The sequence below is a fragment of the Amaranthus tricolor genome, chromosome 17 (genome assembly GCF_026212465.1).
Source record: "Amaranthus tricolor cultivar Red isolate AtriRed21 chromosome 17, ASM2621246v1, whole genome shotgun sequence".
Taxonomy (NCBI): Eukaryota; Viridiplantae; Streptophyta; class Magnoliopsida; order Caryophyllales; family Amaranthaceae; genus Amaranthus; species Amaranthus tricolor.
In genome coordinates this window covers 19,060,614-19,088,059 of record NC_080063.1, presented here as the reverse complement: position 1 = coordinate 19,088,059, position 27,446 = coordinate 19,060,614, and the positions used below count along the sequence as shown (strand labels likewise).

The 27,446-nt window shown below is 32.2% G+C and overlaps 4 protein-coding genes and 2 non-coding genes across 6 annotated transcripts; 3 read left to right on the top strand and 3 right to left on the bottom strand.

Annotated features, from left to right (window-relative positions):
• Nucleotides 1-765: 765 nt before the first annotated feature.
• LOC130803479 (uncharacterized) lies at nucleotides 766-6,909 on the top strand. Its single transcript, XM_057667591.1, has 5 exons — nucleotides 766-1,741; nucleotides 3,736-3,772; nucleotides 4,915-5,151; nucleotides 5,229-5,276; nucleotides 6,183-6,909. The coding sequence occupies exons 1-5, from the start codon at nucleotides 1,434-1,436 to the stop codon at nucleotides 6,648-6,650; spliced, it is 1,098 nt and encodes a 365-aa protein (XP_057523574.1). The 5' UTR covers nucleotides 766-1,433; the 3' UTR covers nucleotides 6,651-6,909.
• Nucleotides 6,910-7,116: 207 nt separating this feature from the next.
• LOC130803478 (chloroplastic group IIA intron splicing facilitator CRS1, chloroplastic) lies at nucleotides 7,117-12,988 on the bottom strand. The gene is made up of 8 exons (XM_057667590.1): nucleotides 11,955-12,988; nucleotides 10,776-11,181; nucleotides 9,920-10,050; nucleotides 9,040-9,384; nucleotides 8,800-8,956; nucleotides 7,871-8,160; nucleotides 7,582-7,641; nucleotides 7,117-7,449 (listed from the first exon to the last, which is right to left on the bottom strand). Exons 1-8 carry the CDS (start codon nucleotides 12,846-12,848, stop codon nucleotides 7,414-7,416), a joined length of 2,319 nt encoding a protein of 772 aa, XP_057523573.1. The 5' UTR covers nucleotides 12,849-12,988; the 3' UTR covers nucleotides 7,117-7,413.
• An 809-nt stretch (nucleotides 12,989-13,797) lies between these two features.
• TRNAG-GCC (transfer RNA glycine (anticodon GCC)) lies at nucleotides 13,798-13,868 on the top strand. Its single transcript has one exon. It is a non-coding gene; the product is annotated as a tRNA-Gly (tRNA).
• Nucleotides 13,869-13,877: 9 nt separating this feature from the next.
• LOC130804930 (small nucleolar RNA snoR114) lies at nucleotides 13,878-13,967 on the top strand. The gene has a single exon (XR_009040108.1). It is a non-coding gene; the product is annotated as a small nucleolar RNA snoR114 (small nucleolar RNA).
• Nucleotides 13,968-14,088: 121 nt separating this feature from the next.
• Nucleotides 14,089-14,946, bottom strand: LOC130804095 (non-specific lipid-transfer protein 2-like). Its single transcript, XM_057668423.1, has one exon. The coding sequence runs from the start codon at nucleotides 14,851-14,853 to the stop codon at nucleotides 14,560-14,562; it is 294 nt and encodes a 97-aa protein (XP_057524406.1). The 5' UTR covers nucleotides 14,854-14,946; the 3' UTR covers nucleotides 14,089-14,559.
• Nucleotides 14,947-17,227: 2,281 nt separating this feature from the next.
• Nucleotides 17,228-17,765, bottom strand: LOC130804105 (non-specific lipid-transfer protein 2-like). The gene has a single exon (XM_057668434.1). The coding sequence runs from the start codon at nucleotides 17,646-17,648 to the stop codon at nucleotides 17,361-17,363; it is 288 nt and encodes a 95-aa protein (XP_057524417.1). The 5' UTR covers nucleotides 17,649-17,765; the 3' UTR covers nucleotides 17,228-17,360.
• Nucleotides 17,766-27,446: the final 9,681 nt, after the last annotated feature.

Below are 27,446 nucleotides of genomic sequence, written 5' to 3'. Positions count from 1 at the left end.
GAATCTATAAAAATTGATGTTTGCCAATATAGAAAGAAACCTAACTCAAAAAGGTGAGTAGAGGTGACTAAATTTTCCTACAATACTAGGAATTAACCAAAGTGGGAAAAATATTGTTAATTGTACGTAGTCTTGTAGAGTGTAGAGTGTAGAGTGTAGACTAATCTTGTGAAAGTGTTGCAACAATTACAAATAATTCAGACAAAACATTTAGAATGTTACCAAAATCCCATGAATAACCCTAATTTTCATCAACACTCATTATACAAATCAAACACATTAATGGTTTCATAAGATAAATAAGAAATCACTGAAACCTTTATATGTTTCAAAGAACTCACAAAATTTAGTTTTTGACTCAAATTACATCCTCTTTTATTAAGGCGAATCGAAATTGATATATGTAGTAGCTTATCAAATAACTTTAATTTATTTAGGTATAAATAAATAGACCAGTGGTCAAACTATCTAATACTCTTAACATTTAGTAAACTAAACAGTTACAGTTAAAATAACTTATTATTAAGAATTAGCTAATTTACAACAAGCTACTCTTATTAATATATTTAAAAAATTAAAATTAACTACTTAAATCATTCATCTCAATCAGCTATCAAAAGCATTAACTTTTAAGCATTTGTTAAATACCACAATATCATTTTGACCTTTGTGAGAAAAAAAAGAAGTTTCCAACTTTGAAAATTCTTTTGCTATTCTCATTTGTCTTCCTCTATGTTTTTATAAATAAACTGTTGAAACCCATTAAGATAAAACTTCTCATCTTACCTTACATTACATTACATATTACACCCCCCATTGTCGCCGTCATCAATACCATATTTTCTCTCACCTCTCTCTAAAACCAAAAGCTGACTTCCCTACAACGTTCAAAAACCCCACACCCCTAAAGATTCTTCTTTTCTTCCGATTGATTGTCTTCCATTTTAACAATTACCTCATCTTAATCAATTGGGTTTTCACTTTTTTGCCCAAATCTTTGGGTTCTTCAATTTTCTTAGCTCAATATTATCTGGGTTATACACTTTCTGCTGTAAAAATCTTTTGGGTCATCTTATACTAGCTCAACATAGGTAAAACCTTTTTCGGGTTATTGATTTTGAGCTCAAATTTTTGTGGGTTTTCAATTTTGTGCTGAAAAAGTTCTGGGTAAGCTCAAAGCTTTATGGATTATCGATTTGGAGCTGCAATTTTGTGTGGGTATTAGGAATAAAGTTTTAGGCTTATCATATATAGCTTATACTTTTCTGGTTGTTGAATTTGAGTTGAAAATTTTGGTGGGTAATCGAGTTTGAGCTCAAATTATATCATAATCATCGAGAAATTTTGGAAAGTTTTTCAATCTTGTTTGAGAGGAAAGAGGTTTTTAGGGATGAAAATCGTATGAAACAGCGTAAACTGATGAAAGAGAGATAATGGGCGGAGTTACTTCATCAATTGCTGCTAAATTTGCATTTTTTCCTCCTAATCCTCCGTCATATACAGTGATCGTCGACGAGAATTCCGGCGACGGGAAACTTTCTATACCGGAAGTTTCTGGAAGGGATGGCGTGGATGTTGTGAAGCTCAAAACTCGGCGAGGAAACGATGTCGTCGCGGTGTATGTGAAGCATCCTAAAGCTTCATCTACTTTGCTCTATTCTCATGGCAATGCTGCTGATTTAGGTCAAATGTTTGAGCTTTTTGTGGAGCTTAGTAGTCGTCTTAGGGTTAATCTTATGGGGTAATTTACTTATCTTTGATTTAGTTCAGTTTTTAAAGTTTGAAATTTTGTTGAAATTTGAAGCATGAAATTTGGTTTAGTTTGGATATATATTGTATGACCTCCTCGTGATGAGGTATTGGTCTGACTTCTTTCCCGCCTTCCTCATTAGGAGCATGATGATGATGATGAATAAAATTGTGGTTGTTTAGGGCTTTCTATATTTGTATTTGATGGATAATTAAATTGATGAAGTTTATAACTCATTGAGTTATATAAGAATGAATGGAATAGGAATATAGGATGATTATTGTTCACAATTTCATAAAATTGATTTGTTTTGATTCATGTGCCGACTTCATCTTTTAGGAATAAGGGGTTGACATTGTTGATTTATTGGTGAAAAGTCTTAGCACCTAGGGTTTAAGATTATGGTTAATATGAGAAAAATAACTAAGATAAAATATTGTAAATAAATGTTTATCATATTCAAAAATAAGGGATTCCAATTTCCATATATATAGAAGTATGTGTGTGTGATAATGAACATATAATCTCCCAAGGGAGAAATTCTGTTTCCAATAATTAAGCCTGTTCAAACATAAATTTGTGTGTTGATTTAGGAAATTCTATTTATAACTACTTTTTCTTACTACATGTTAGAAATGGAAATTGAAACAAAAGTAGTAAGTTGTAGAGAACATTAGATGTTAAACTAAGATGTAGTGTCCTATATGGTATTCAAAAAATAATTTTCCATATAAGCGTTTAGAAAGGAAATAGACTGCGTTTAGAAGGTCAACTATGCTAAAATAGAGGACGAACTCCTTGGGCATTGCTTGAACTGATGCATATTGTCTTGTTGAAGCTTGGCTTGAGGGTGCTTGATGATCATAAATGGAAAAGTATCTTTTTTTTTAATTGGTAACTATATTTGGTAAAGATGCAATCTTGTATAAGTGTTTTTGCTCGAGAGTGATTATTGAAAATCTAAATTATCGATTGTATTTATCAATTTTTCTTTGCGATTTGTCAAACATGTATTTATATTTAAGTTTGCAAGACACCGTGGCTTGATACATTGGCTTCACTCCTTATTGTATTGGGGATTCTTGTACCCAACTTAATCAAAAGTTTAAGTTGATGGTTGAGGCCCAAGAATATATTATATACTCTTACACTCTCCCTCACCCGAGAGCCTTTTAGGCTAAATGTGTGGTTGCGGCACAAAGCCTCCTCATACTCGACACAAAATATTCGACTTTAAACGAAGAGTGAGTGTGATTTGAACTCGTAACCTCTTGTCACGTTTGCTTTATACCAAGTCAACAAATCAACTCAACTAAAAATTTAAGCTAATGGTTGAAGCCTAATATAAATTATATACTCTATCATTTCCCTTCACACTAGAACCCTTTTGGCGAGAAATGTGGATGCAACGCATGCCCTCTTCATAGATGGTGCTAATTATTCTACTTGAAGTGAGGAGTGGAAGAGATATGTGACCCTTTTTGTCACATTAGCTTATGATATTATGTCAAGAGACCAGCTCGAACAATTGCTTAAGTTGGTGGTTGAGGCTTTAGGATATATTATATACTCTGATAAATCTTATGTGACATTACCGAACCAATGAATGAATATCCTTATTCGTGATACGTATCATATTAATTATCTAGTGTACCTTTACGATAATACAATCATTGAGTTAAAGTCCATTACAGTTGATGGCAATTGATCATTTAAGAAATGATTTGGCAAAATAGAAGCAACAGGACATATGGTGAGACCTACAATTAGATAAAGAATCTCATTTTTTGTGTTTGTTTTTTATGTGTGTAAATTAGGTGACTTTTTAGCTGACATTGTGTTTTGTATAAAATGATAGCAAATCTGGCATCTGTGTCTTTGTGGTACATCCTCCATAACTTGCAATTCATATGACTTTTTGAATGTGTTATTTCCTGAATATTTGTGTTTCTGATCCCAATTTTCTTGATTGTGTTTATTTTTAGGTATGATTACTCTGGATACGGACAATCAACAGGAAAGGTAACGTTTTATTTTGCCGTCTCACTTGCTAGCAATGGAATATCCTATGACTAGTCAGTTGAATGTGTGAATTATACATGTTTTCGTATTTCAGACCTTTTCTTCAAGGCATTCTTTTGCCAAGTTTCATGCATTCAACATTTATGACTTCCAAGGAAATGGGAGATGGTAGAGAAAGATCTTTGTAATATGCATGAACTAATGCTTACCTTACCTATGGGCCTCTTGGGGAAAGAATACCTTGCTATACAGTTGTGTCAATGAATGATCGAATCAACGATAAAACTCATCCTGAACTTGAATGTGTGTAATAATTGTAAAAAAAAAATAATTTCATCTGAGTACTGTAAATAGATTGTCGGAAAACTGGAAATACCTTACATCTTGTTCAGGCCGGGTAATTATTTTTATTCAAGGGTCACTATATTCATATTTACCTTGTGCTAGAACTTAATGAAGTGATTGAATTGATGATTATGTAGGGAGGTTTATGGTTTAATCATTAATGATTGACAAGGTTCCTTCGATTTCTATGGAAAGTGGATATGAATATACATGAAGAACGATTTAGTCTTGCATATTCCATTTAGTTACAACAACAATGCCGGAGTCTTATTGGGGTCGGTTACATGAACCAATCTATCAGTTCCAATGGTCGTTTTCTTCTCCATTCACATCAATTTTCTACTATCTCAATTTGTAAGTCTAAATCTTTAATATCTTTTTCCACTCCCTCCCTCCAAGTTATCTTCCGTCTTCCTCACCCTCTTTTCGAGTCCCTTATTCTCAACCTTTTATCTTCTTTACAGTTAATACTCCATCTTTGCACAAACTGAAACCATCTTAAGCAATTATGTTTCATCATTTCCTCGATGTTTGCAGCTTCTAAACCGTTTCTTATAACTTCGTTTCGAATTCTATCCCTGAAGGTATGCATATTCCATTTCATAAAAAGTCTCAAATTTGAGTGTCCAAGTCATTCTGTTCATCATGCCTTGCAAATGTTTGCATCATATTTTCATGTTTAATCAGGGCCTTGATTGTTTTGGTTCTTGTCTTGCAAAGAATCATTGGTTTAATTATTACATGATGTTTGCCCTAACATAACAATCATAACATTGATTGTTTTTCTCTTGGAACAGCCATCTGAATCTAATACATACGCCGACATTGATGCAGCATATAAATGCCTCAAAGAGCAGTATGGGGTGAAAGATGAGCAATTAATATTGTATGGTCAGTCTGTTGGTAGTGGTCCTACAGTTGATCTCGCTGCTCGCACCCCTAACCTGAGAGGGGTTGTTCTGCATAGCCCAATCCTTTCTGGAGTGAGGGTACTTTATTCTGTGAAAAAAACATATTGGTTTGATATTTACAAGGTAACAGGATAAAAGAAATCAAAGTTTTATTTAACATACACTTTTGCCAATTGTGCTTACTTTTCTGTTTCTTACAGAACATCGACAAAATATCCCAGGTGAACTGTCCTGTCTTGGTGATCCATGTAAGTTCGACCATTTTTTCCGTTCTCTGTGGCTTTGTGTTCATTCATTTTCTATCAATAAACTTATTTGGAATGAATGGCCTTACGAATTAATTTAGATCACTTCGGGTTTATTTCTGTTTTTTATCGTAATATGGAATGGATGGCAAATTATGATTTACCTGTTAGAACATTATTTTCTTGAGCAACGGGTGGTTTCCGCAATCACCCATTTGTGGATTTGTGCTCGCTAATCATTTAAGAACATTTGCAATCTTTGCTGACCCTCCTTTCCCCGATAATTGGACCTGTAGCTACTTGAACTTCTATTAGCCCGACTTATCATTTGTATGTGCTGTCGAGGTAGTCGAATCCAATTCTAGGTTTTGATCTCTGAGACTGCCAAAAGTGCTTGTTGCTCAATGGATAGAGCATCGGCATGACATGCAGAAGGTTTGGGGTTCAACCCCTACTGGGTGCAGGCATCAGCTGGGGGTTTTTTGACTTCCTCTTTAAGGGGAACAGTTATGGTTTGTCCGCATCTTTCATGAAAAAAAAAAAACCATCCGGACCTTGTCTTGTGCGGGATACTGGGAGTGTCCTTTACCTTTGATCTCTGAGACCAAACAGTAACTGGTGAAGATTGTGGTCCTAATAATATCAAGACAGCAATGCCGTACGTACTATTTATCTGTCCCTCTCTATTTTTGGTGGTTTTGCACTGCCCTAATTGTTCTTTCGTGCTCTCCAAGCCCGCTTCCTCTTTTGATCGTGTTGTAACCTCCGTTTATGTCATTTGCTTCGGAAGACTTGTAACTTGTAAGGTCTAGAGATTATAATGTGGCTTTCTTTTCCGTTGTATAGTTGGATAATGTGCACCTAGAAATGCTACTAGCTGAACATTGTTGATTTATCGAATTGTGTCAGGGAACATCCGATGAAGTTGTTGATTGTTCCCACGGAAAACAACTACACGAACTCTGTAAAGAAAAGTATGAACCCTTGTGGCTCAGTGGCGGCGGACACTGCAATCTCGAGCTTTACCCAGAATACATCCGACATTTGAAGAAGTTTGTATCATTTCTCAACAAATCGAAAGCGACCACAAACGGAACAAAAGATACTCCGGCTGTCGAGTCCTCATCGAACGGGTCTTCCCAAGAGTCAACAGTAGAATCAAACAATCAAAACAAGGCATCCGACAACCAAAGCAAGGTAAACACAACATCATCTAATGCAGACACATTTGAATTTAATCCCTACCTTCCAGAAGTTTCTAGAAACAGCTTAGATAGCCGACTTGAAAAATCCAAAAAGACTAGCAAGCCAGAGAAATCACGAATGAGCACCGACCAGGTTGATCGATTTAGACGAAAAAAGGGTCTATTATGGTGATCAAAACTTAGAATCTACTTCATACTCTTAGCTTGGTGAAAGGCGATTTTATTTCTTACACTTACTGCATTTGTAACAATTTGTATCAACTCCAAAAGTATAATTCGAGTGTGTTTATTCTTGATATATCTCGACTTTCGAGTCAATACCTCCAAATGATAAAATACTGTAAGTCGGTAAAACCGAGTTCTTCCCCTTCCTTTATCTTTGTTGTATCATGTATGAGTGCATAAATCAGAAATTGTAGTGATTTTTTCAACTTTTAGTTGCAATTTCCAAGCTCTTGCTCGATTTGAAATAGCGCTTTTAGTCGTGCTTATACATCTATATATATTCATCATTTCATGCCAAGAAAGCGGGTTGGAGTTACGTTAACATAAACAATATTTTGTTACGTTCGTTTTTATGCTTGTATCATTAGAGTCCGATTGGATCATAATTGGATTTTTCCGATTCAGGTTTCATATACGCACCTTTATAATCAACTATGCAAAGAAACTACGAGTTGCATACAGTTTCCACATGAAGTTGCATTGGATTTTCATACAATACAAGTGTGATATTTTATGTACAAACATCTTACACGGCTTTGCCTGCTAAAACAATTTAAGCCAATTTGCTAAGAGCACAGTCGCAAGAGTCGAAACTCTAAAAATATCAACTTAAAGCAAGATCCGAAGGCTAACAGTATCGAAACTTTCTTCTTCCCGTCAGATCAAGGCATATTCAAATTTAACGAACGCTAAATTTTCTGACGACCAATTCAACTGTTTTTGCTGTGCCTCTTCTCCAAATCAGCCTGCGGAAGTATCAATCACTAATTCACTATTGGGACAGGAGAAAGCAAACAGATAATCGTGAACTTATACAGTGGTAACTTCGACAAAGTTTAGGAGAATAATCAAGGTTTGAAGATTAAAGATGAACTTACGAGTTTGAGCTTCAAGTCTGCGATTTCCTTATCCCGTAGATATGCAAAAAATTTAAGGGACTGATGCAAAAGAGGATGAAACAGATAAGTCAATCTGAACCTTGTTAAGACTAGGGATGTTCAATGGTCCGGATATGGGCCGGGCGGGGATGGATAGGGGCCCTTACAAAACCATTCTAAAAACGGGCCGGATAAGGGCTCAAAATGGGAGACGGGCCCATTGAACACCAATAGTTAAGGCCAACAAAAGTTCCGAAAGGAAAATGTTAGTTTTAAAAGCTATACTCACTCCGAGTCTTTGCATTTCAAGAGATCGTTCCAGTGCTTTCTTTTTATCGAGAAGATTTTCACCACAATATACGGGACGCTTGTAGTTCTTCCCACGGTAGATTATTATACCGTGGCCTTTCTTTAGCTTCTCGATGGATACTAGTATTCCGCCACTCTCAGTTTCGAGTATTTTAGCAGTATCAACAACCTGTACATATGTTCTCTGCATTGAAATAACTTTCACTAATTCCCTGTGCTTCCAGTGCTGATGTATGCCTTCTATAACTCCATCAAATACCCCTCGCCTCCCTGTGAACAACAACATTCCATTACCCTCAATGCCACTAAATGACACGTGACCAAATCTTGAATGCCTACGAAAAACCAATTGAAAGGAGAAATGCATTTCAAACCAACCAAACCAACCTTAACAAACCCAGACCAAAGTGAAAATCTCAAAAATTCGACTGCAAAGTACTTCATAATCAAAAACTTAGATTCATCTACGAATAAAAATGAGGCCGTTCCATTACATGACGGCTTACCATTTCGCAAAACCCCGTTACGTAACGTATGATTTAAAATCATGGAGTATAACTGTATAAGTAGTTATTCTAACATATTAGTCGTTATAGTCTTTCTAAGGAGTATTTATTAGGTTTCGACTAGTCTATTATAAGTTTTATTTTAAATATAAGTTCTAGAAAACTTGAACTGATATGATACAATGAATTTTTTTGAAGTTAACAATTCACATCGCGATGTCTGCGAAACGAGTTGCAACAACACAAGTTGCAAAATGTTTCTATGGATTCACCGACCTAAACGAGACCTCATGCCATTGACAAACAAAGAGACACTTCCACAACATATAATATCGATAATCATTTTTAGACAAATAGAATAGCTACAAACAAAAAGGAGATATAATGGTAAGTCATTTCTAACCCAATTCAAGAACTTTGTCCAGCTTCAAACCCATCGTCCGAAAACACAGTCTCTCCTCCTCGGTAATTGATTCTTGATCGCCTTTTGGTTTAGAAGGCTTCCATGCCGAATCTAATTTCCATAACTCATTTTCTGCCTTCTCAATTTTGACTTTAAGCTGCAAATTCAACACATCAAAATATTATGGGAGAGGCAAATGGAACTAAAATCTGTAAACAGAATAACAAATCGGGCTCTCACAATGGCAAGTTTGTTCTCATTTTTTCGTAATTCCTTCTCTAATCGTTCTCTTTCAGCTTCTAATTTCACTTCGGCCGCACTACTGATTTGTACGTTTTTGCAAATTGTTTGTATATGTTGAAATTCAGAATAAGTCCCAACGGTGCTTTTATCCGCCGTTTCATCTTTAAAATCGAGAGTCTCAGCCGCTCTAAGCCGTGCATCTTCTTCATGAAGTTGCCATTGTTTGAGCTCCATTTCTCTCTCGACTACTACGTCAGCTGCATTGCGTGGTAAGAAATCCTTGCCTCTGTAGAGAACGATAAAGAACTTGTTACGCAGTAAGAGAACTCCTCCTGTAAGACGCTGCAGAAGTATGACTCAGACTTCAATCCTTCATGAAAAACACATTTAATTTTAATGTCTGATTAGATATTCGAAACATTGGCTTTTTCAGGCAGGGGTAGGTGATCATGGATAAGTCGGGCCCAGTGTAACATAATTCGCTAGCTAATTCGCCTTTTGAATTCGCGAACCGCTTAAATTTGCCCAAGAATAGCCCAAACCCGACCATAATTCACCTTTTTTGATTCAAAATTCGTGAGGATATTAGCTAATCATGTGACACTGGACTCGGGCCACAAATCAAACTGCCAAACAAGTGAGGACAAAGATTCTAATCGAACGGGTGAGCCAAAGATTCCGGAACTGTCTTTATACACTCACAAAAGTTCTAAATAACTATAATTCATGTCACAAAACACAAAGCCCTTTATTTTCCAATACTATCTAATGTAAAGAGATAATATATATCAAGGAAAAGACAACTTCAGCAACTGATGCATCTAAAATCTAGAACGACATACAAATACAAATAAAACTTTAACGGCAAGCGACTTGCCTTAAGCTCAGAGGCCATGAGTTCATTATTGGTATTTGGAACACCCCACTTCACAGCAATTTTGGCAATGACACTTTTCTCCCATAATTTCAAGATGGCAACAGCAAGACCTTGAAGTTTGGAGTTTCTTCCTAGAGAAGAAAAGATAAAAGAAAACCCGATAAGTAATTAGCGAGAATAGACAACACAAAGGATACTCCGAATAGCTAGTAAAGGACAACAACACCAAGTAAACTCCATATCATTGCACCTAGAGGATAGACGTACTGTAGTTACCAGTAACCGAAAACTTCCAAACGAATCTCGTTTCGGAACATTTGTTTCCGAAAATCTAGATTAACGTTTTAGAACCTACATTCCTCAAATGATTTTTTAAAGCCCAAAAACATATACTAATTTTTAATACTAAAGCCCTTCTTTTCTTTTTTCTTTTTTTTTCCTTATCTTTTACTTTTTAGCCATTTTCTTTTCTCACCTTTTTACTTATTTGATTTTTTGTTAGTAAATTAAAATTGTACCCATGTTTCCTACGTTTACAAAACTCTAAAGTTAACATTTCTTGTTTTCGTTTCAATTTCTTGTATCGGATCAAATTTCATTTCAGGTACATTGAGAAGTACAAAAACTCTTGATCAAGAATCAAAAAGATGCCAAGTGGAGCCATACTATCTCCTAGTGCTATCACTCTCTATTGGGACAACACATGAAAGTAATGGGGGCATGGGGCATTCATGAAGATGAGGTCGTATATCCTATTTGCTCTCCCTTTTAGCCCATTTCATTGAAAAATCTAAAATACTCGAAAAATGAGATATTGGAAATCAGGATACTAGCCTTAGAAACACCAAGACATTACCGAGAACAAAGTGAACAGGTAAAGGGCGAGCGAAATTCCTCAGGTAAGTTAGTTCATCATCTGTCAATTGGGTCCGAACACGAGGTGGGCAACGCCTAATTGGAGGACTAAATCCTGGAACTACCTCCGGTAGCAGATCTCCATCCACAGGCAAGGGCTTCGGATACCACCAGTCAACATATCGAGGTCCCAAGCCATCCAATAATCTATCACCCTCCCTCTCATAAAGTGACCTATCAGTGATATTAATATCCAAGCCATCATCAGTAGTGAAGCTAGGCGTCTGCCGTACACCTACAGATCCAACATATATCTTTTGACGCCATCTTGTTGGCTGATAATCGCATCCTCTGTATACAACCAGACTATCTTTCCTACTCGAAACAACTAATCCGCCGGTTTTAATCTGAATAACATAAAATAAAGAAAATATCAAAGTTATGATACATGACATGTTTCATGGATCATACAATCCTAACCAGAACATCAAGCAAGATTACATAATTTAGTTCACTGAAATAGTGAGCACTAATCAAATCAATTAGAACCAGCAAAAGTATATATTCTTTCATGTTTTCAATTTACTTCTAGAGTTGTCCAAAATTGACCTGATTAACCTTAAACCGAATATGACTCAATTCGACCTATAAAAATCAAATCAGGTTGCCAGGATATTTACATACGCACAAGAATCTAAATTGACCTAACCCAATATATCATACCCTAAACCCTCCTGAATGTTTGAATGTACACCTCTATTCACTTCGGTGTTAGCAAGTTGAGTCAATCACAAAAAACCTCTTTATTATCATTAACAAGGGTATTATTGCATACATCCAACCCCAAATTCCGCTTATGTTGGAGCCATGAAATGTTCTTGTTCAGTGTAACAAGTTCAGTTCAGTGGAATCAAAGAGAACTTGCCCAAATAGGAAAGAAATACCATAAACAGGCACTTAAAACTTACAAGTCATGAAACACTAAAACAGCATTGAATTATCAAAAAAACATGAAACATGATCCTTAATATATGTCAATATACCAATCCTCCATTTCTTACTAAATCTTATTGACTTGTTGCAAACACAATTTAATACATGATCACTTAATATAATTACATCACCTAGGGAGTATTATACAGTCAAAGATTACTAAACTAGAGCATAAGTAGCAACAAACCTCTACAATTTCCCTTGCTCTATCCATGTTCCTACACAAAGGCAAATCAAATTTGATCATAACAAGCTCATTATTAGCCCATATAGACAAAATTTCATCCACAATAGTTTGAGTTACACCAGCTTTCTTCACTTTAACCCATTTCCTCATCTTTGAAGCCTCTTTTCTCAATCTCTTCAACAACTCTTGATCAAGAATAAGGTCAGCACTTGTCATAACTTTCTCTTTCTTCATCCTCCTGAAAACCAACTTCTCTTCCTTCTCCCATGGCATTTTACGCCTAAATTTTGACTCCATTTCATCATCAGATAAAAACCCACTTCTAAAAACACCCATAATTTTCTGGGTATCATCCCAATTTTTCTGAGTATCAACCAAATTATTGCCAAGTTGAAGTCTTTCAATTCTTTGAACAATTTTCTTCACTACTTTCTTACCCATTCTTCCACTAATTTTCTCAGTAAGTGATTTATAATCTTTATTGGATTTAACAATGGAGGTTCTTTTCTTCCTTAAATTGGGTTTTGAAAGGTCTAAAACTTCATCAGAAGGAAGAAAGATTGGAGCTTTCATCCATGGAGCAGTAGGCATTTTAATCATATTCTTGCCAGAATTTGAATCTCCTCTAATGTTTTTCCTTTCTTCATCATCATAATCTTCACTAATTTCATCCTCATCACTTGAATTACTGTTTTTCTTAGTGTGATTGGAAGAAAAGGAGTGATCTTTGAGCAAGAAAGAAGCAGCATTGGAGGAGATAGAATTGAGGGGTTTTGGGATTTTCAAGATAAGGGTTTTAGTGGTGGAGGAAAAAGATTGAGAAGGAGAAAATTCAGGAAATTGAGTTGAGACATATTGGAAGTTTGAAGAAGAAAGAAAGAAAGATGCAGTCATTGGATTGAAGATTGATTGCAGGAATGAAATTGGAAGAGGGTTTACATGCTCCTAATTTTTGGATATGTTGGTTGTATTCACCAAAAAAATCTTGAAAAATGTGTTGTGTAGTGATCTTTGATGCTTGAAAAGTTTTAGTGGTTCCGTAAATATTAATTACGGTTATTTAAAAAAATAAATTTAAAATAAGAAGTTTATATTTATATTTTATTTTAATTTGTATTAATTAAATTATTTAGCCTATATATCTAATTCGTTTCTTAAAGAAATCGTTTCTCATAATAATTTGTGAATATTGATATTTCAATGGAGAATAATATAATAGTATTTGTGTTTATAAACATTAATTTTTATGTCCAAACAAAACTTATTATAAATTCGATTGAAAAACAATGGGTTAATAATTTGAAATTTTAATTAGTAATTTTTTGAAGTATTTGTTTATTTTGACAATTTTTTGGATTCACATCATCAATTGTTTATTCTTAGAGACCATCAACAATATAAAAATATTAAAAGAAAGTTCATAGAGAAAATAAAACTTACAATTTTTATTATAAAGTTGGTGGAAAACATTTAAAAAGTTCGTAAAAAATATAAAAATATGAAAATAAAGTTAGTGAAAAATATGAAAACCAAAAGCATTATTAAAATAAGGATAAATAAAGTTATTTTTGTTTTTAATTTGTGATATAAATAAAAAATTTTATTTTGACAGTTGTAATTCTTTTCTTCCATTGTCCACTAGAAATGCCAACACTCAGCAGACTAACTTGACCCATTTACTCCCAAGTCCCAACAAGCTTTTTTTTTTTTTTTTTTTTAAGAAAGTCCCAACAAGCTTTAGAACATAATAAAGTTTCCTTAAAAAAAAAAAGCCCAATTGAGTTTTGTATGTTTTATTCCATACAAATATATATATATTATAAAGATATAAATATAACACAAAGCACCAGTGGTCTAGTGGTAGAATAGTACCCTGCCACGGTACAGACCCGGGTTCGATTCCCGGCTGGTGCATGTATTTCAAAGCTGTGATGATATTTGCGCTTTCGTGGCCGATTGGGTCCGCCACTTGAAGTCCGATTGAAGGACTACAATATCTGCGCTGCTGAGCTTTGAATTTTTTTATAAAAGTTAGAAGTATGTTTTACTTTTACTTTAAAAATTATCTATAATTTATTTATTGGATTTTGAAAAATAAAAAAAGACAATATACTATTTTATCATGAGACGAACCTATAAAGTTATTTTTTTTAATTGATCATTGATCACATTAATATAATTTTACAAAATTTACTAATTTATACATAATAAACTTTTAAAGTACATATTCTTCTACTTTTATAAGGACCACACTCCATACATTATACTAGAATATAACTAAAATATAAGATCTTTATAAATAGAAAGATTTTCGCGTACAACTATACAGCATGCACGTATACATACATATGATATATGCCGCATTTTCATACCACAAAACCTAATACATTAGGTAAATAACAACAAAAACAATAGATAACCTTATTTTTAAAAGTACACTCTTTTCATCCTTGGTCACATATAGTAATCAAAGGCTTAAGTATTACTATTATACTTAACTCCTCAATTCCGTTAATTTGAATTTTATTCTTAACATGAGAATTTATATAAAGTGGTTAAATTCGACGGAACAGAGAAGTATAAATTTTTTAGATAAAATGTCCATTTAACACCTAACACTGACCCTACAAGTGGAAGCCACACGCTTAGCGCCAGGAGAGTTAATATAACGCTTAAGAGTAGGGTTTTTGTAGTACCCACATAGGCAAGGCTTTTGTTGCCTTAATTTTTGACAACATGCTCCCGATGGTGGTTTGTTGGACATAATTGCTGGAGCACAAGGGCTTAGTTGAACTGGACTACACGTAACCGCCTCTGATACTGGTATCGCGATTAGTAACAGTGCAGCGACAACCACGACAAGTAGTGCAAGGCGGTCGATAGCGACATTCTTTGCCATGATGATCACAAGGTACAAGTGAGGATTAAGATGGTTCAATAACAAGTTAATGTAGTTTAAGTGTAATGTGTAGTGAGAAATTTGTGGAGTATAGGGTTTGAATTTATAGAGGGGAATAGGAAAAAGGGGAAGAAAAAGGGATGATGATTGGGGACACTTGGATGTAGGAATTTGGATTTGGAGGTGGACAATAGTTAGTGGTAGTGTAAGCGTGAGCCGTGAAAATGAGTGTTGTTAAGAAGTGTGCACAAATAATGGCATCTTATTCAAGGGGTCCATTTTCATCTAAGTGGGTTGTTGGAGCTATAGTATGTGAAATATTGTTCACTAATTAACCATTGAACTCGTCTCATTATGAGATGATTTTAATTGAGACAGTTTAAACTAATAAAAAAATCGCTTTCTGTACAAGTAAGAATTCATTTTTTTGTTTTTTTAATATTTTTTTTATTGATGAGCCGTTTATATGAACCCGTCTCACGGTGAGACGATCTCTACAAAACGGGCTGAATGTTGTGATTTTTGATTTTGTTACTTTCTAAAAGCCTAACAGTTTTTTTAGTGAAAAGCCTAAAAATTTTCATATTAGAAAGATAAATATAATACAATGACTCTTTTGTGAGCTTTTAGCTTTTAAGCGGTTTCTAACGTGATTCATCGTAATTTTATTGAGTAGTTGTGTATTGATTCAAGTATTGCACCTATTGAAGTAGTATATGTTTTGATGTAAGATATTGAAAGTTATTTTTATGAGAAAGTCATTAATTAGAGATTAATTAATAATCGGTTAATCTCTAAGCTTTATTGAGCTTAATAATCCTATCTTTTTTTTTGTATATAAACTTTTGAGACATTGAAAATATTAGCTACCTCAATTTATTTTCTTAAATGAATTCGTTTAAACATAAGTGAGTCTTGTCCATTAAACTTGTCGTTCAAAGTGTGTTTGAGTAGTATTTCTTGAAAAGCGGTTCAAAATATGACTCTTAAGACTCTTCGAAGGAACTAACTCGTTATATGTTGAGTGTTTATACATCTCATGTGTGATTGTTCATAGTCATCATGTAAAGTTGTAGTGAGAAAATTTAAAAAATATTTTTTTAAAAAAATTATAAAATAAGTTTTGGAAAATTTTAATTTCCAAAAAACAAACCCTGACCTTATATTCGGACACGAACATACTTATTTAGCGAATTAAAATTTCGTGATGTTAATTTTAGGAAATCTTTTTAAAAAGTTTATTATTATTATATTTTTCTTGTACTAAAAGGAGGACTAACATTGAAGAATATTCAACGGATCACGATTATATTTGGTAAATGGCTTTTTGCTTAACTTTTTTGTTTATATTTGGCTTTTGGCTTGTTGGTTGGTTAAACAATAAAAAAAGTGTAGTGTTTGGAATGGCTATTATGTTAGCTCTAAAGTTAACTTTTAAGCCAAAATAAAAAAATTACTTCAGTTAGTTTTTTTTGTTGGCTTTTGGCTTATTGACTCATTTTTTCTCTAATAAACAACCAATATCTAATATCTAAATTTATCAAATATCTCTATAAACAACTAATTTTCATTTAACTTAAAAGCCAATAAAAAAAACTACAATTTCTAACTGATCAAACAAATTAACTTAAAAAACCAACAATTAACAACCAATTCCCAAACACTCTATAATCGAACCAGCGTTACAATCGAACCAGCGTCACGGTGTCATGTATTAAAAGGTATTTCCACAGTAAGAATTAAAGTCCAATGTCTTATATGAGTTGATGCAAATATTCTGTAAATTGAATAATTTTTCTTTTATAATAAATAAAATTATACTTCCTATTATAAGTCTGGTAGGTGGAAAGTGCCTTCCATAAGGCTAATACATAAGTTTAAACAAGTGAACCGAAAACGAAATTGTTTCAAACCATACAAAAATTTTCGTTAGTTAGAATAGTTGAGTATCGATTCCCGAATCACACAAACATCAGAAATAATAAGAGATAAATTGTGTTTACGACTTTTTCGGGTTTCACTAAATTTTCTCTATAGATATTTATTGTGTAACAAAAAAAGTCAAAAATAAATATTGTGAGGTAGTGAGAAAAATATGTGGACGAGATAAAAAAGTAATTAAATATATGAATGACAATTAAAAAAATACCAATCATAACTAAAAATAAAAATAATACAATTTTAATAATACAGACTAAAAAAAAGCTAAATTTCAGTGGATAGAGGAAAAACCATAGCAATTATGCTTACAATAGTTGCTTTTTCTTCATATTAAATGATAAGAATACACAAATAAGCCAACATATGAAAGAAAATCCAACCCACAAAGTATACATAACATGTACGTACACATACTTGCATCATGACTTTTATATAATCCCAACACAAATGTAAATTTAAACTATAATGACTTATTTAATAAACCACCCCATAGCCTTCTTAATCACTATTATGTAATGATTATGACCTTAATTACGAAGGTTAAAATAGTCTAATAAATACTATATTTAACATTTAACGCTCACTTTACAAGTGGAAGCTACACGTTTAGCACCAGGGGAGTTAATATATTGTCTTAGTGTAGGGTTTCTGTAGTATGTACAAAGGCAAGGTTTTTGCTCCTTCAATTTTGAACAACATACGCTTGATGGTGGTTGGCTAGATATGATTGCCGGAGCGCAAGGGCTTAGTTGCACCGGACTACAAGTAACTGCCTTGGTGGTTGGTGTCTCCACTAGTAACACCACCATGACAATCACCACGAGTAGGGCTAAGGAAGCTATTTTCTTGGCCATGACAAATGCTTAGAAAATAGAGAATTAAAATGACCTAATGATATCTTAATTCTAGATGAGAGGATTTGTTTAAAAGAGATTATAGCTAAGGGATGAAAGTTGTGAGAGTGTGAGTTGTGTTAAGTGTGAATTTATAGAAGGAGTTTTGGGGAGAAATATGGGCCAAAATAGAAGTAATAATGTTATATGATTGTATAGTAGGGAAGAGACACTTTGGTGTGGAATTTTGGAGTGGGAGAATTATGTTATTGAGATATAGGTGTTGAAAATAAACGTGACGATTTGTTATCTATCTGACTTTGTAATGATATTTAATTTGATCTGACTTTAAATTAATTTTAAATCATGTAAAAATCAATGTGGATATAAAATTCAATTAAAAAATCTAAAATATTAAATTTGAAATTGATTCGATAATCCGAATAACCATCTTTAATAATGATATGAGTACATAGTACTGAACAATGAACATGAGTAGGAGTGTTTAGAAATGTGCACAAATGATGGCATCATGACATAGGGACCATTTTGGATTTAAAATGGGTGGTTGTTGAACATTTGAAATCTTTTATTGTTGGTTGTATTAGTGGAAGATTAGCATTTTCAAGTTTGAATAATTGATACAACTATTTCTATTACTATCTTTGCAATTAAATTTTGTTGATTAATTAATAGCGCAACATTATCTCATTCTATATCAATATTCCTATAGGTAATATAATTAAATACCTATTTATAAATTAATTATTCTAAGGATTCCATATATCATATTATTACCATAAAAATAAAAAAAAATGCAGGATTCTATATATTCTTTTTTAATACAAGGATGGACTACTGCGTGCATGAATATAATGTGCTTTGCTTTTCATAAAGGTGATATTATCACAAATAATAACATGAGGTCTTTTCTTTCTCCCTCTTTTCTATTTTATTTGCAATTATTTTCTATTTTAAAATTTTCTGAGTTTTTACCTTTTTTACTTTTGATAATTTTAATCTCACTCAAAAATTCATTTATTTTTTTATTGCATCCATTTACTTGTTGATCACATTTAATACTAACTACAAATTAATCAGGGCCGTTTCTGGGGTAGGAAATTAGGAGTGTCGCCGTTCAGGGCCCAACATACATAGGGGGCTAATTTCAGGTATAATCTACGAGTGTACAATAAATATTTATAGGAAGAAGTCACGTTTGAGAAAGAAAGAAGATAAATCATGAAAAAAAAAACTATTTTTTTCAATATAAAGGGATTCGTCTTTCTTATTTTTTTTAAGTGCTTATTAAAGATCAGAATCGATCTTTTACAGGGAGGGCCCTTATCTACTTATTTGCCTAGAGCATACAAAATATAAAAAATGACACTGAAATTAATATTTATAGAAAGATGTAAATCATTGGAAAAAATAAAGTCAGTATTACATACACAAAAGAAAAGGAGTACAAGTATACATAGGCACATAGCCACATAGCCGAAGGCTGCAAAAAAGAAGCATATATCATGGTGTAAGTAGAAGCAAATGTTGCAATGCGGAACCATAACAAAGCAAAATCTATGCCATATGTTCTTCAACCACCTTTACATCTTTGTGAGAGTGATTTGATTCTAACCATCATTAATAGGAAGACCATTTCTTTTTCTTTTATTGGGAGAAATTTTCTAGCCAATTTTTTATTTTTTTTTAGAGTTAAGTTAAACTTTTCGTTTGGTATTTATTTAGTCATTTCATAATGCAAATTATGTAATGAATAGGGATAGAAATAATTAGAAAAAACAAAAGCCTACGATTAAGGGCATAGATAGGTCATAGGTGTTAATGATAATAAATAATTGAGCGCATTGGATGAACGTCTCATCAATCATCATGCTAAGAATTATTACTTAGTCCACGCCCAACAATTATGGGAACCATTATGCTACTAAGCACATTCATTATATTCCCTTCACGTCTTAATTGATGGTTGTTCCGCTTCATATTAATTGTTATATTTATAAATTTTTTTTATGATTTTAATTGAACTATAATAAATAATATAAAATAGAGAGATTAAGTAAAAGTAATAAATTATAGTTGATATTCTTTATATATATATATATATATAGAGAGAGAGAGAGGGGCAAAAGTTCAGGTGAAAACTATGTGTATATGAGAACTATGAGAACCACAATCTTAACCATAGGAATCATAAGATTTTAATCTAACGATTCAAAATCGCACGCACAGGTTAATTATGATAGGCATTCCCGTTATTTTTCTTATTTTTAAATTTTCTTCATTTGTTCACTGGAACTTAGGGCACTTCCCGCCAATCCTTCTCTTGTTCTTTCTTCATTTCTTCAAATCCTTCTCTTGATCTTTTAAATCCATTGTTCTTTCAATTGTTCACTGGGAATTAGGGCTTCTTTTGATTCTTCTTTTCTGAGTTCACTGGAAACTAGGGCTTTTTTTGCTTCGATTATTCTTGTTATGAGTTCACTCATTTTTCTTGCGATTTCTTTCGATTTATTGCGATTTCTTACGATTTATTTATGTTTTTGCGTTTTTTGTTAGTTAGGTAATCATATTCTTTTTTTAAATAATAATTAATATCCTACATTAATTATATATAACCTATTGGCCTGTTTGGAAAATAGTTGTTAGTTAAAGTTTTTAGCTGAAATTGTTGGCTTGACCAACTGAAAGTTTTGATCGATAAGTCACTTGTTTTAAGTCAATTGCTATGGACATATATATATTTAGCAAAAATTATTTTTTGGTTGTAAGTTATTATTAGAAAAAAGTAGGTAAAAACCAAAAGTTAATGAAAAAAACCTCTACTATGAAAAGTTTTTTTATTCTTAGCTTAATAATCATTTATCAAACACATTTATTGACTATTTGACTAACAAAAAACTAAAAATCAAAAGTTAACCAAAAAGCCAATAAAAAAGCTAATTGTTAACACCCATTTAGTAACTAGCCAAGTAAACCTATACTTTTATTATTTTGATTTTAACAATAGTTGATTTAATCACAATCATGCATATTTTTATAATTTTTTTTTATTTATTTGTGTTTATTTTTTGTCGTAGTTAAATTTATATGTTGATGATTGACAATTCACTATTATTAATGTAAATTATAATTTTTCTTTAGCAATATTATTTCATATATTCTCCGCAAAGTATTACTCCTATAATTTGGTAAAACTACTCTCTCCTAAGTTGTTAGGTCTGATAATATGCTGAAGAAGTCATCGGTGCACCGTGCATGTTGTATAAACATTGATTCATTTTGAACACACATTTGCATGGATAAAATAATATTTTATGCATATGATTACTTTTTTTCGCACATTTATATATTTATATGAAATTGGATATTTGAATTTCTTTACTTGTTGAGTGTCAGAGGAGTTTTGGTCGTTAATCGTTGTGTATGAGAACATTTTAATATAATAAAATAAATCTCTCTCTTAAGAGACCGTCTTTTCTAAAAATGACTTTCAAAAGTCAAGCCTAAATCTAATTTATGTTAATTTAAAAAAAATTGACGCGCGTGTATAAAGTGGAATGTGAAAAGTCACATAATATAGTTGGGGTTATAATAACATTTATTTGGGGTTATAATATAATATATTTGTAGTTATATATTTGTGGTTATACCAACATATATTTGGTGGTTATAACATAATTTATTTGAGGTTATAGCATAATATATTTGAAGTTCTAACATTATATATTTTGTAGGTTATAACATAATTTATTTGGGGTTATAACATAATATATTTGAAGTTATAACATTATATATTTTTGAGGTTATAACATAATTTATTTGGGGTTATAATAACATATATTTGTAGTTATAACAAAATATATTTGGGGTTATAATATAATATATTTGATTGGGTATATAATGGTCTGTGTTTGAAGATATAGTATTTTTATAACACCAAATATATTATGTTATAACTCTAAATATATGTTGTTATAACCCCATATATATATATATATTATATTATACCCTCAAATATATATTGCTACAACTCTAAATATATTACGTCATAATCCCAAATATATTATGTTATAACCTCAAATATATATATATATATATATATATATATATATATATATATATATATATATATATATATATATATATATATATATATATATATATATATATATATATATATATATATATATATATATATTGTTATAACTTTAAATATATTATTTTATAACCCCAAATAAGTTAGTTATAAACCCCAAATATATGCTAGTATAACATCAAATATATTACGTTATAACCCAAAATATATTATATGACTTTTTACATTTCACTTCACGCACGCGTCAATTTTTTTTTTTCAAATTAACATAATAAGATTTAAATTGGGCTTTTTAGAACCGTCTTTAAAAAAAGTCTCAAATTCTGTGTAAAAAAAATAGTGATAATAGCGGTTATTATTACATTTAAAAAAATTTTGGGATAATACTTTTTCTTTGAAAATAGTTATATCAATTCAATTTTTAGAACTACTGCATATATTGTTAGCAACTTAGCTAGCGGTTATTTACCAGAGCTATTGACTTTGTGAGCGATTATATTTTAGATTTCTATCCGGATCAAATTATGAGAATCATGAAATGAATGGCCGTAGAAAGAGAATTTAAGTTAACTTTAGCATTGTTGAAAATTTGAAAAAAATAAGATTATTTAATAATTTTATTTAAAAAATAAGCTTTGTTCAAACTTTATTCTCAAAATAAGCGTTTTTGTCTTCAAACCTAGGCTTGGTGTATACTCACACTTACTAACAGCGAAATGAAAGAAATGGTCAAAAATTTAGTCCAGGGCCAAGTCGCTGTTGCTAACAGCGACTTAATGGTTGACTGGTCAAACTATTAAGTCGCTGTTAGTAACAACGACTTAACACTTGACCTGGTTTGACTTTTATTGATCATTTTGTATGATTTAAACTAGCCGTTGTAAAATTGAAAAATAGCCGTAATGAAGTTGAAAATAGCCGTTGTTATTATGTTCTATAAATAACTCCATCATCTCCCTACTTCATTGTATCCAAACTCCATCATTCTTGTTCTAGTTAATCGATTTTGAAGGTAACATAAAGTATTATGTTAGTATTATTCTCAATTTATAAATGTTAATATTATTTTTGAATGTTTACTTATGTTACTATATCATATGTGTTCCGTAGATGTCACAGGAGCATTCTATTGAAGAGCTTTGTGATTGTGGTTATGAAGTTGAGATTAATACAGATTGGAGCGACGTCGATCCTGGCCGTGATTTTGTTGCTTGTATTTTCTACTTGGATGAACGATTCGGATGCACGTACTTTAAGTGGGTTGCTCCGAAGGGTACCAAATCGCTTGAAAAAGAAAAACAAGAGCTTAAAGATGAGGCATTGAATCTCAAGAGACAAATAGATGATATGGAACGTAGGAAAGAAGAGACTGAAAGAATTATGAGAAAGTTGAAGAAGCAATATTAGTTAACGGCGGTAGTTTAACTTAACGAATGAACTATGTAATTTGATATGGATTCGTTGAACATGAATGAAATTGTGTTGAATTTTCGAGAGCATTTTCCCTATTTGAATATGATTGTCTGTTTGTTTTTGATTAAATTCATACTGCATTCTTGGCGGAATGATTCATCGCCGAAAACTCTGAGTATTTAACATCATTTCATTCATAATAAACGTGTAATAATACGATAAAAATATATACATCTAATACTAGGACAAGAACCACTCAACGTGTGATAACAGCATTTTCCCAGAACACACGTTGAAAAGTTCTAATACTAGGACGGACGTACACACCAATATCATTATCTTTCTTAAAGAACCACTCAACTACAGTCCCGGGGTTAGAAACTTGCATTGCTTTCAAGAAGCGTGGAAGAAGAGGATAAGAATCTTCCCATGTCCCATAGATGGAGAGATGGGCTTGTTTTTTAGTACACCATGTCCGCTTATAGGGCACTTCGACACCAAATTGGTCTTTCACCATTTTTCGCACCACAGAGACCTTAATTGATGAGTCTTCAGCAACACAATTTCTAATAAGATTGTTAATCACAGAAGATGTCAAATGAATGTGTCCAGCTGACACATTTTCAGTACTTAATACACAACCCCCATGCTTCCCTTTATATGTAACAATCTCCCATTAAGGTGAATAGGAGCTCTTCCTAGCCCTAAGCCTCCAAACACACCTTCTCTTACACTTCAAGGTGAGCACGGTTTGATTTGAAGTCTCAGTTCGGTACTCAACGTTCCTACGAATATGATACAATCTAACAGCATCCAACAACGCATCCTTGTTATCAAACATCATACCCTTTTGAAACTCTCCTTCATCGGTGTAGGTTGTATCACAAGCCCAAGATCTCCAAGAGTTGTCCTCATCATGTTCATCTAGAGGGGGAACTAGTGCATAAGGTGTAGGAGCAATGATTGTTGGAATGTTGCCTAAACTCATGTCATTAGCTAGAGCCTCCTCGTCAACACCCACATCGTCCTCAGAAGGAGCTTCAACGAATTCATTACTCTCACTATTAACATCACCTCAAGGCTCATTTGTATCTTCTAAGTTAAAAGTATCATCATTTGAGACTTGAATTTGAAGTGGATTGGGTTCATTAGAAGGAGAAGAGGAAGATGGCATAATGGAATTTTGGGTTTCTTGGATAGGGAAGGGCGTATGAGAAGGAGCAGAAGAAATTACATTCAGGAATGCATTTGTTTCTACAACATTGACATCTTGATTCCCTAGGGGTACCTCTTCTACATATAATTCTAAAGAAGGAATAGAGGTAGACTTTGAGTACTCCCACATTGCATCTATAGCCTCCTCATCCTCAACCGGAAGAGCTAACAATTCTCCACTCATATTGTACTTAAAACTTACATTAACAGTACTTCTTGTAATTTCAATGCCAATCTTAGAGCATATAAGATGTTTAAATTCATTCAAATCCATGTTTGAGTTGCATGCAAACAGTTTACGTCTTCCCCCAACATACTTAACATTGCTACTACTTGATTGAATTGAACCATTCGAAAAACATACAACAGTCACACGAAATGAAGCCATTTCTACAACAATACGTACAAAATCAACATCACCATCAAGTTCATAAATATATATTACATAACAACATTGATTAAATTTAGGTTTTACATTCAAACATTCTCTAAATTAAACTCAAATTTAGGGTTTGCATTCAAACATTCTCTACATTAAACTAAAACATTTTCTACATTAAATTCATGAACAAACAACCTCAATATGAAGATCATGGCAAATAACAAGTACATTTGACATATTCATAGAGTTTGATATTATAGGACCACTATAAATGACATACATTTTAAAAACAACAAGAATTAAAAAATTTATAATAAAAAGGTATCTCAATAAGCTGTAGATCAACAAGAAGTAGTAAATTGCAAGTTAATGAACCTACATTTATGTGAAAGTTGATTAAGAATTTGTGAGCCCTAATTTTTCGAAAAAAGAAAATAAATACAAAAATTAGTACCTTAAGTGAATGTAGAAAGATGACAGAACTAATTAGTAGTAGAAACTTGGAATTTGATGAGATTAATTGAAGGATTGAAGTTGATTTTAATGGTAGAAAGAAGAGGGAGATCATGTAGGTTGAATGAAGAAGTAAACTGAAATGAGGAAGAAGGAGAACTGAAAAATTTAACATGCATGAAGTCGCTGTTACTAACAGCGACTTGACCTTGTTGACCAGTCAAACATTAGGTCGCTGTAAGTAACAACGACATATCCCTTGACTAAAATTTTGACCATTTGTTTTAATTCGATGTTAGTAAGAGCGAGTATACACCAGGCCTAGCTTTGGAGCCAAAGACGCTTATTTTGGGAATAAAGTTTGAACGAAGCTCGTTTTTGGAATAAAGTTGTTAAATAATCTTATTTTTTTCAAATTTTCAGCATTGTTAGGAGCAAAAATTTCAATAATCTAATAGTAGAAGTTTTGATTATATTCAACATGTTTGACTGTATAAGGTTTCAAAAAAATGAGGATCTTGATAGTTGGTATAAAATTACATAGTATATGCTAAGTGTTTAAAGATACAAAGTTAGAAAAATATCATATTTAAAAATGTACAGAACCTTTAAAAAAAATTGTCAATTTTTACTCCATCCCCTAATCTATTAAATACTTCCTCCGTTCCATATTACTTGCACAAAGCCAACTTTTGCACTATTTATCATTTGACAATAATTTACATATTTCGGCTATTATACGAGAATAAAACATAGTCATGTGAGATCTTATTTTATTCGTCTCGTCGTATGTTTTTAAAATATCAAATTTATATAATTTTAGTTATGTAAATTCTAGACATAGACGATCTAACAAATACATAATTTGTATAAAAGTTTATTTGGCCCACGCAATATGGAACGGGGAGCAAATCAAATAAAGATGTAAATCAAATAAAGATGTGAATCCATATGACACGAGTATAGTTAGGTGTGAGTGATGTTTAGTAGGATTTGATTAGCAAAGACTATATAGTGGCCAACCTCCTTATCTTGTGATCAACAAATTGTCAAATACAAAAACATGTTCATTTCTCGATTGTCTAGTAATCCTTTTCTTTTCAGGCTTTCAGCTGTCTTAGACTCACGCGTAATTATGCCTTTATCATGTAATCATGTCTATTATTACTTTTAATCACCTTCTTTTTGCCTTTTCTGACTAATCGGCCCGTCTCACAACAATTACAAGTACATTAACATACTGTGGTTATAGAACCATTTCAATCAAAAGTTTAAGCTGATGGTAAGTTTAAGCTGATGGTTGAGGTTTTAAGATAGGTTATATACTCTAATACGCCCTCTCACACGAAAATCCATTGGACTAGTAGTGTGAATGCGCATAATTACAAGTACATTAACCTACTGTGAGAATAGTAAATTCCAAGAAAATGGAGAAAATTAAAAGTGATACTTCCTCCGTTTGGAAATACTCGCTACATACGATTATGGCACAATTCATGGTTCAGATTATTTTATATATTGCGGCTAATGTGTATAAAAAATATAGTTAAGTGAGATCTTGTTTGAATCGTCTAATCGCATACTTTCATAATACTTACTTTTTATACTTTTTAGATTTGTATAATTCAATATATAAATGATCCAAAAAACACATCGAATTGCGTAAAAAGTTAAATATTACAAGTATAGTGGAATGGATAAAGTACATTTGTTTATGAAAAAGTGAGAAATATATGATTGAAATGAAAAGGTAAGTTAAAAAGCATGAATGAGAATTAAAGAAATAGTATAAATAATGACAAAAAAATATAGCAAATCACATTAAAAAAAAATAGAAAATATACAAAATTTTATGGGATTAGGAAATATTTATCTTGCATGCTAATGGTGATTTTGCATTGATTAACTAGATCTTAAATGCCATGATGCCAATGATCAAGTCCGATTCAAATGGAACAAAAAAAAAATATATTAATAGTGAGCAAAAAATCTCTTTTATTATAATTGAACTTTGTTTTCTAATGAGTGTTGAATATGTAAATTGTAATTCAGCAGAATGTTCAATATTTTACTTGGAAATTCTAAAAATATTTTACTTAGGAACTTTGTTTTTGTATATATGACACCGTCAGAGTTAATTAACGTTTGGCTTAACGATGCTCCGTTTAGGCCTATGTTTGGGCCATTTAACAAAGTTTTACAATGACTTTTATTAATTCAAGGGTGACAAAAATTCCAT

Coding starts and splice junctions, on each gene's coding strand:
- LOC130803479 (XM_057667591.1), top strand. CDS start 1,434: ATGGGCGGAGTTACTTCATCAATTGCTGCTAAATTTGCATTTTTTCCT. Junction 1,742..3,735: donor CTTAGGGTTAATCTTATGGG/GTAATTTACTTA, acceptor GTTTATTTTTAG/GTATGATTACTCTGGATACG. Junction 5,277..6,182: donor GTCCTGTCTTGGTGATCCAT/GTAAGTTCGACC, acceptor GAATTGTGTCAG/GGAACATCCGATGAAGTTGT.
- LOC130803478 (XM_057667590.1), bottom strand. CDS start 12,848: ATGACTGCATCTTTCTTTCTTTCTTCTTCAAACTTCCAATATGTCTCA. Junction 10,051..10,775: donor ACCTGTTCACTTTGTTCTCG/GTAATGTCTTGG, acceptor TTTCTTCTCTAG/GAAGAAACTCCAAACTTCAA. Junction 8,161..8,799: donor GGACAAAGTTCTTGAATTGG/GTTAGAAATGAC, acceptor TGTTGTTCACAG/GGAGGCGAGGGGTATTTGAT.
- LOC130804095 (XM_057668423.1), bottom strand. CDS start 14,853: ATGGCAAAGAATGTCGCTATCGACCGCCTTGCACTACTTGTCGTGGTT.
- LOC130804105 (XM_057668434.1), bottom strand. CDS start 17,648: ATGGCCAAGAAAATAGCTTCCTTAGCCCTACTCGTGGTGATTGTCATG.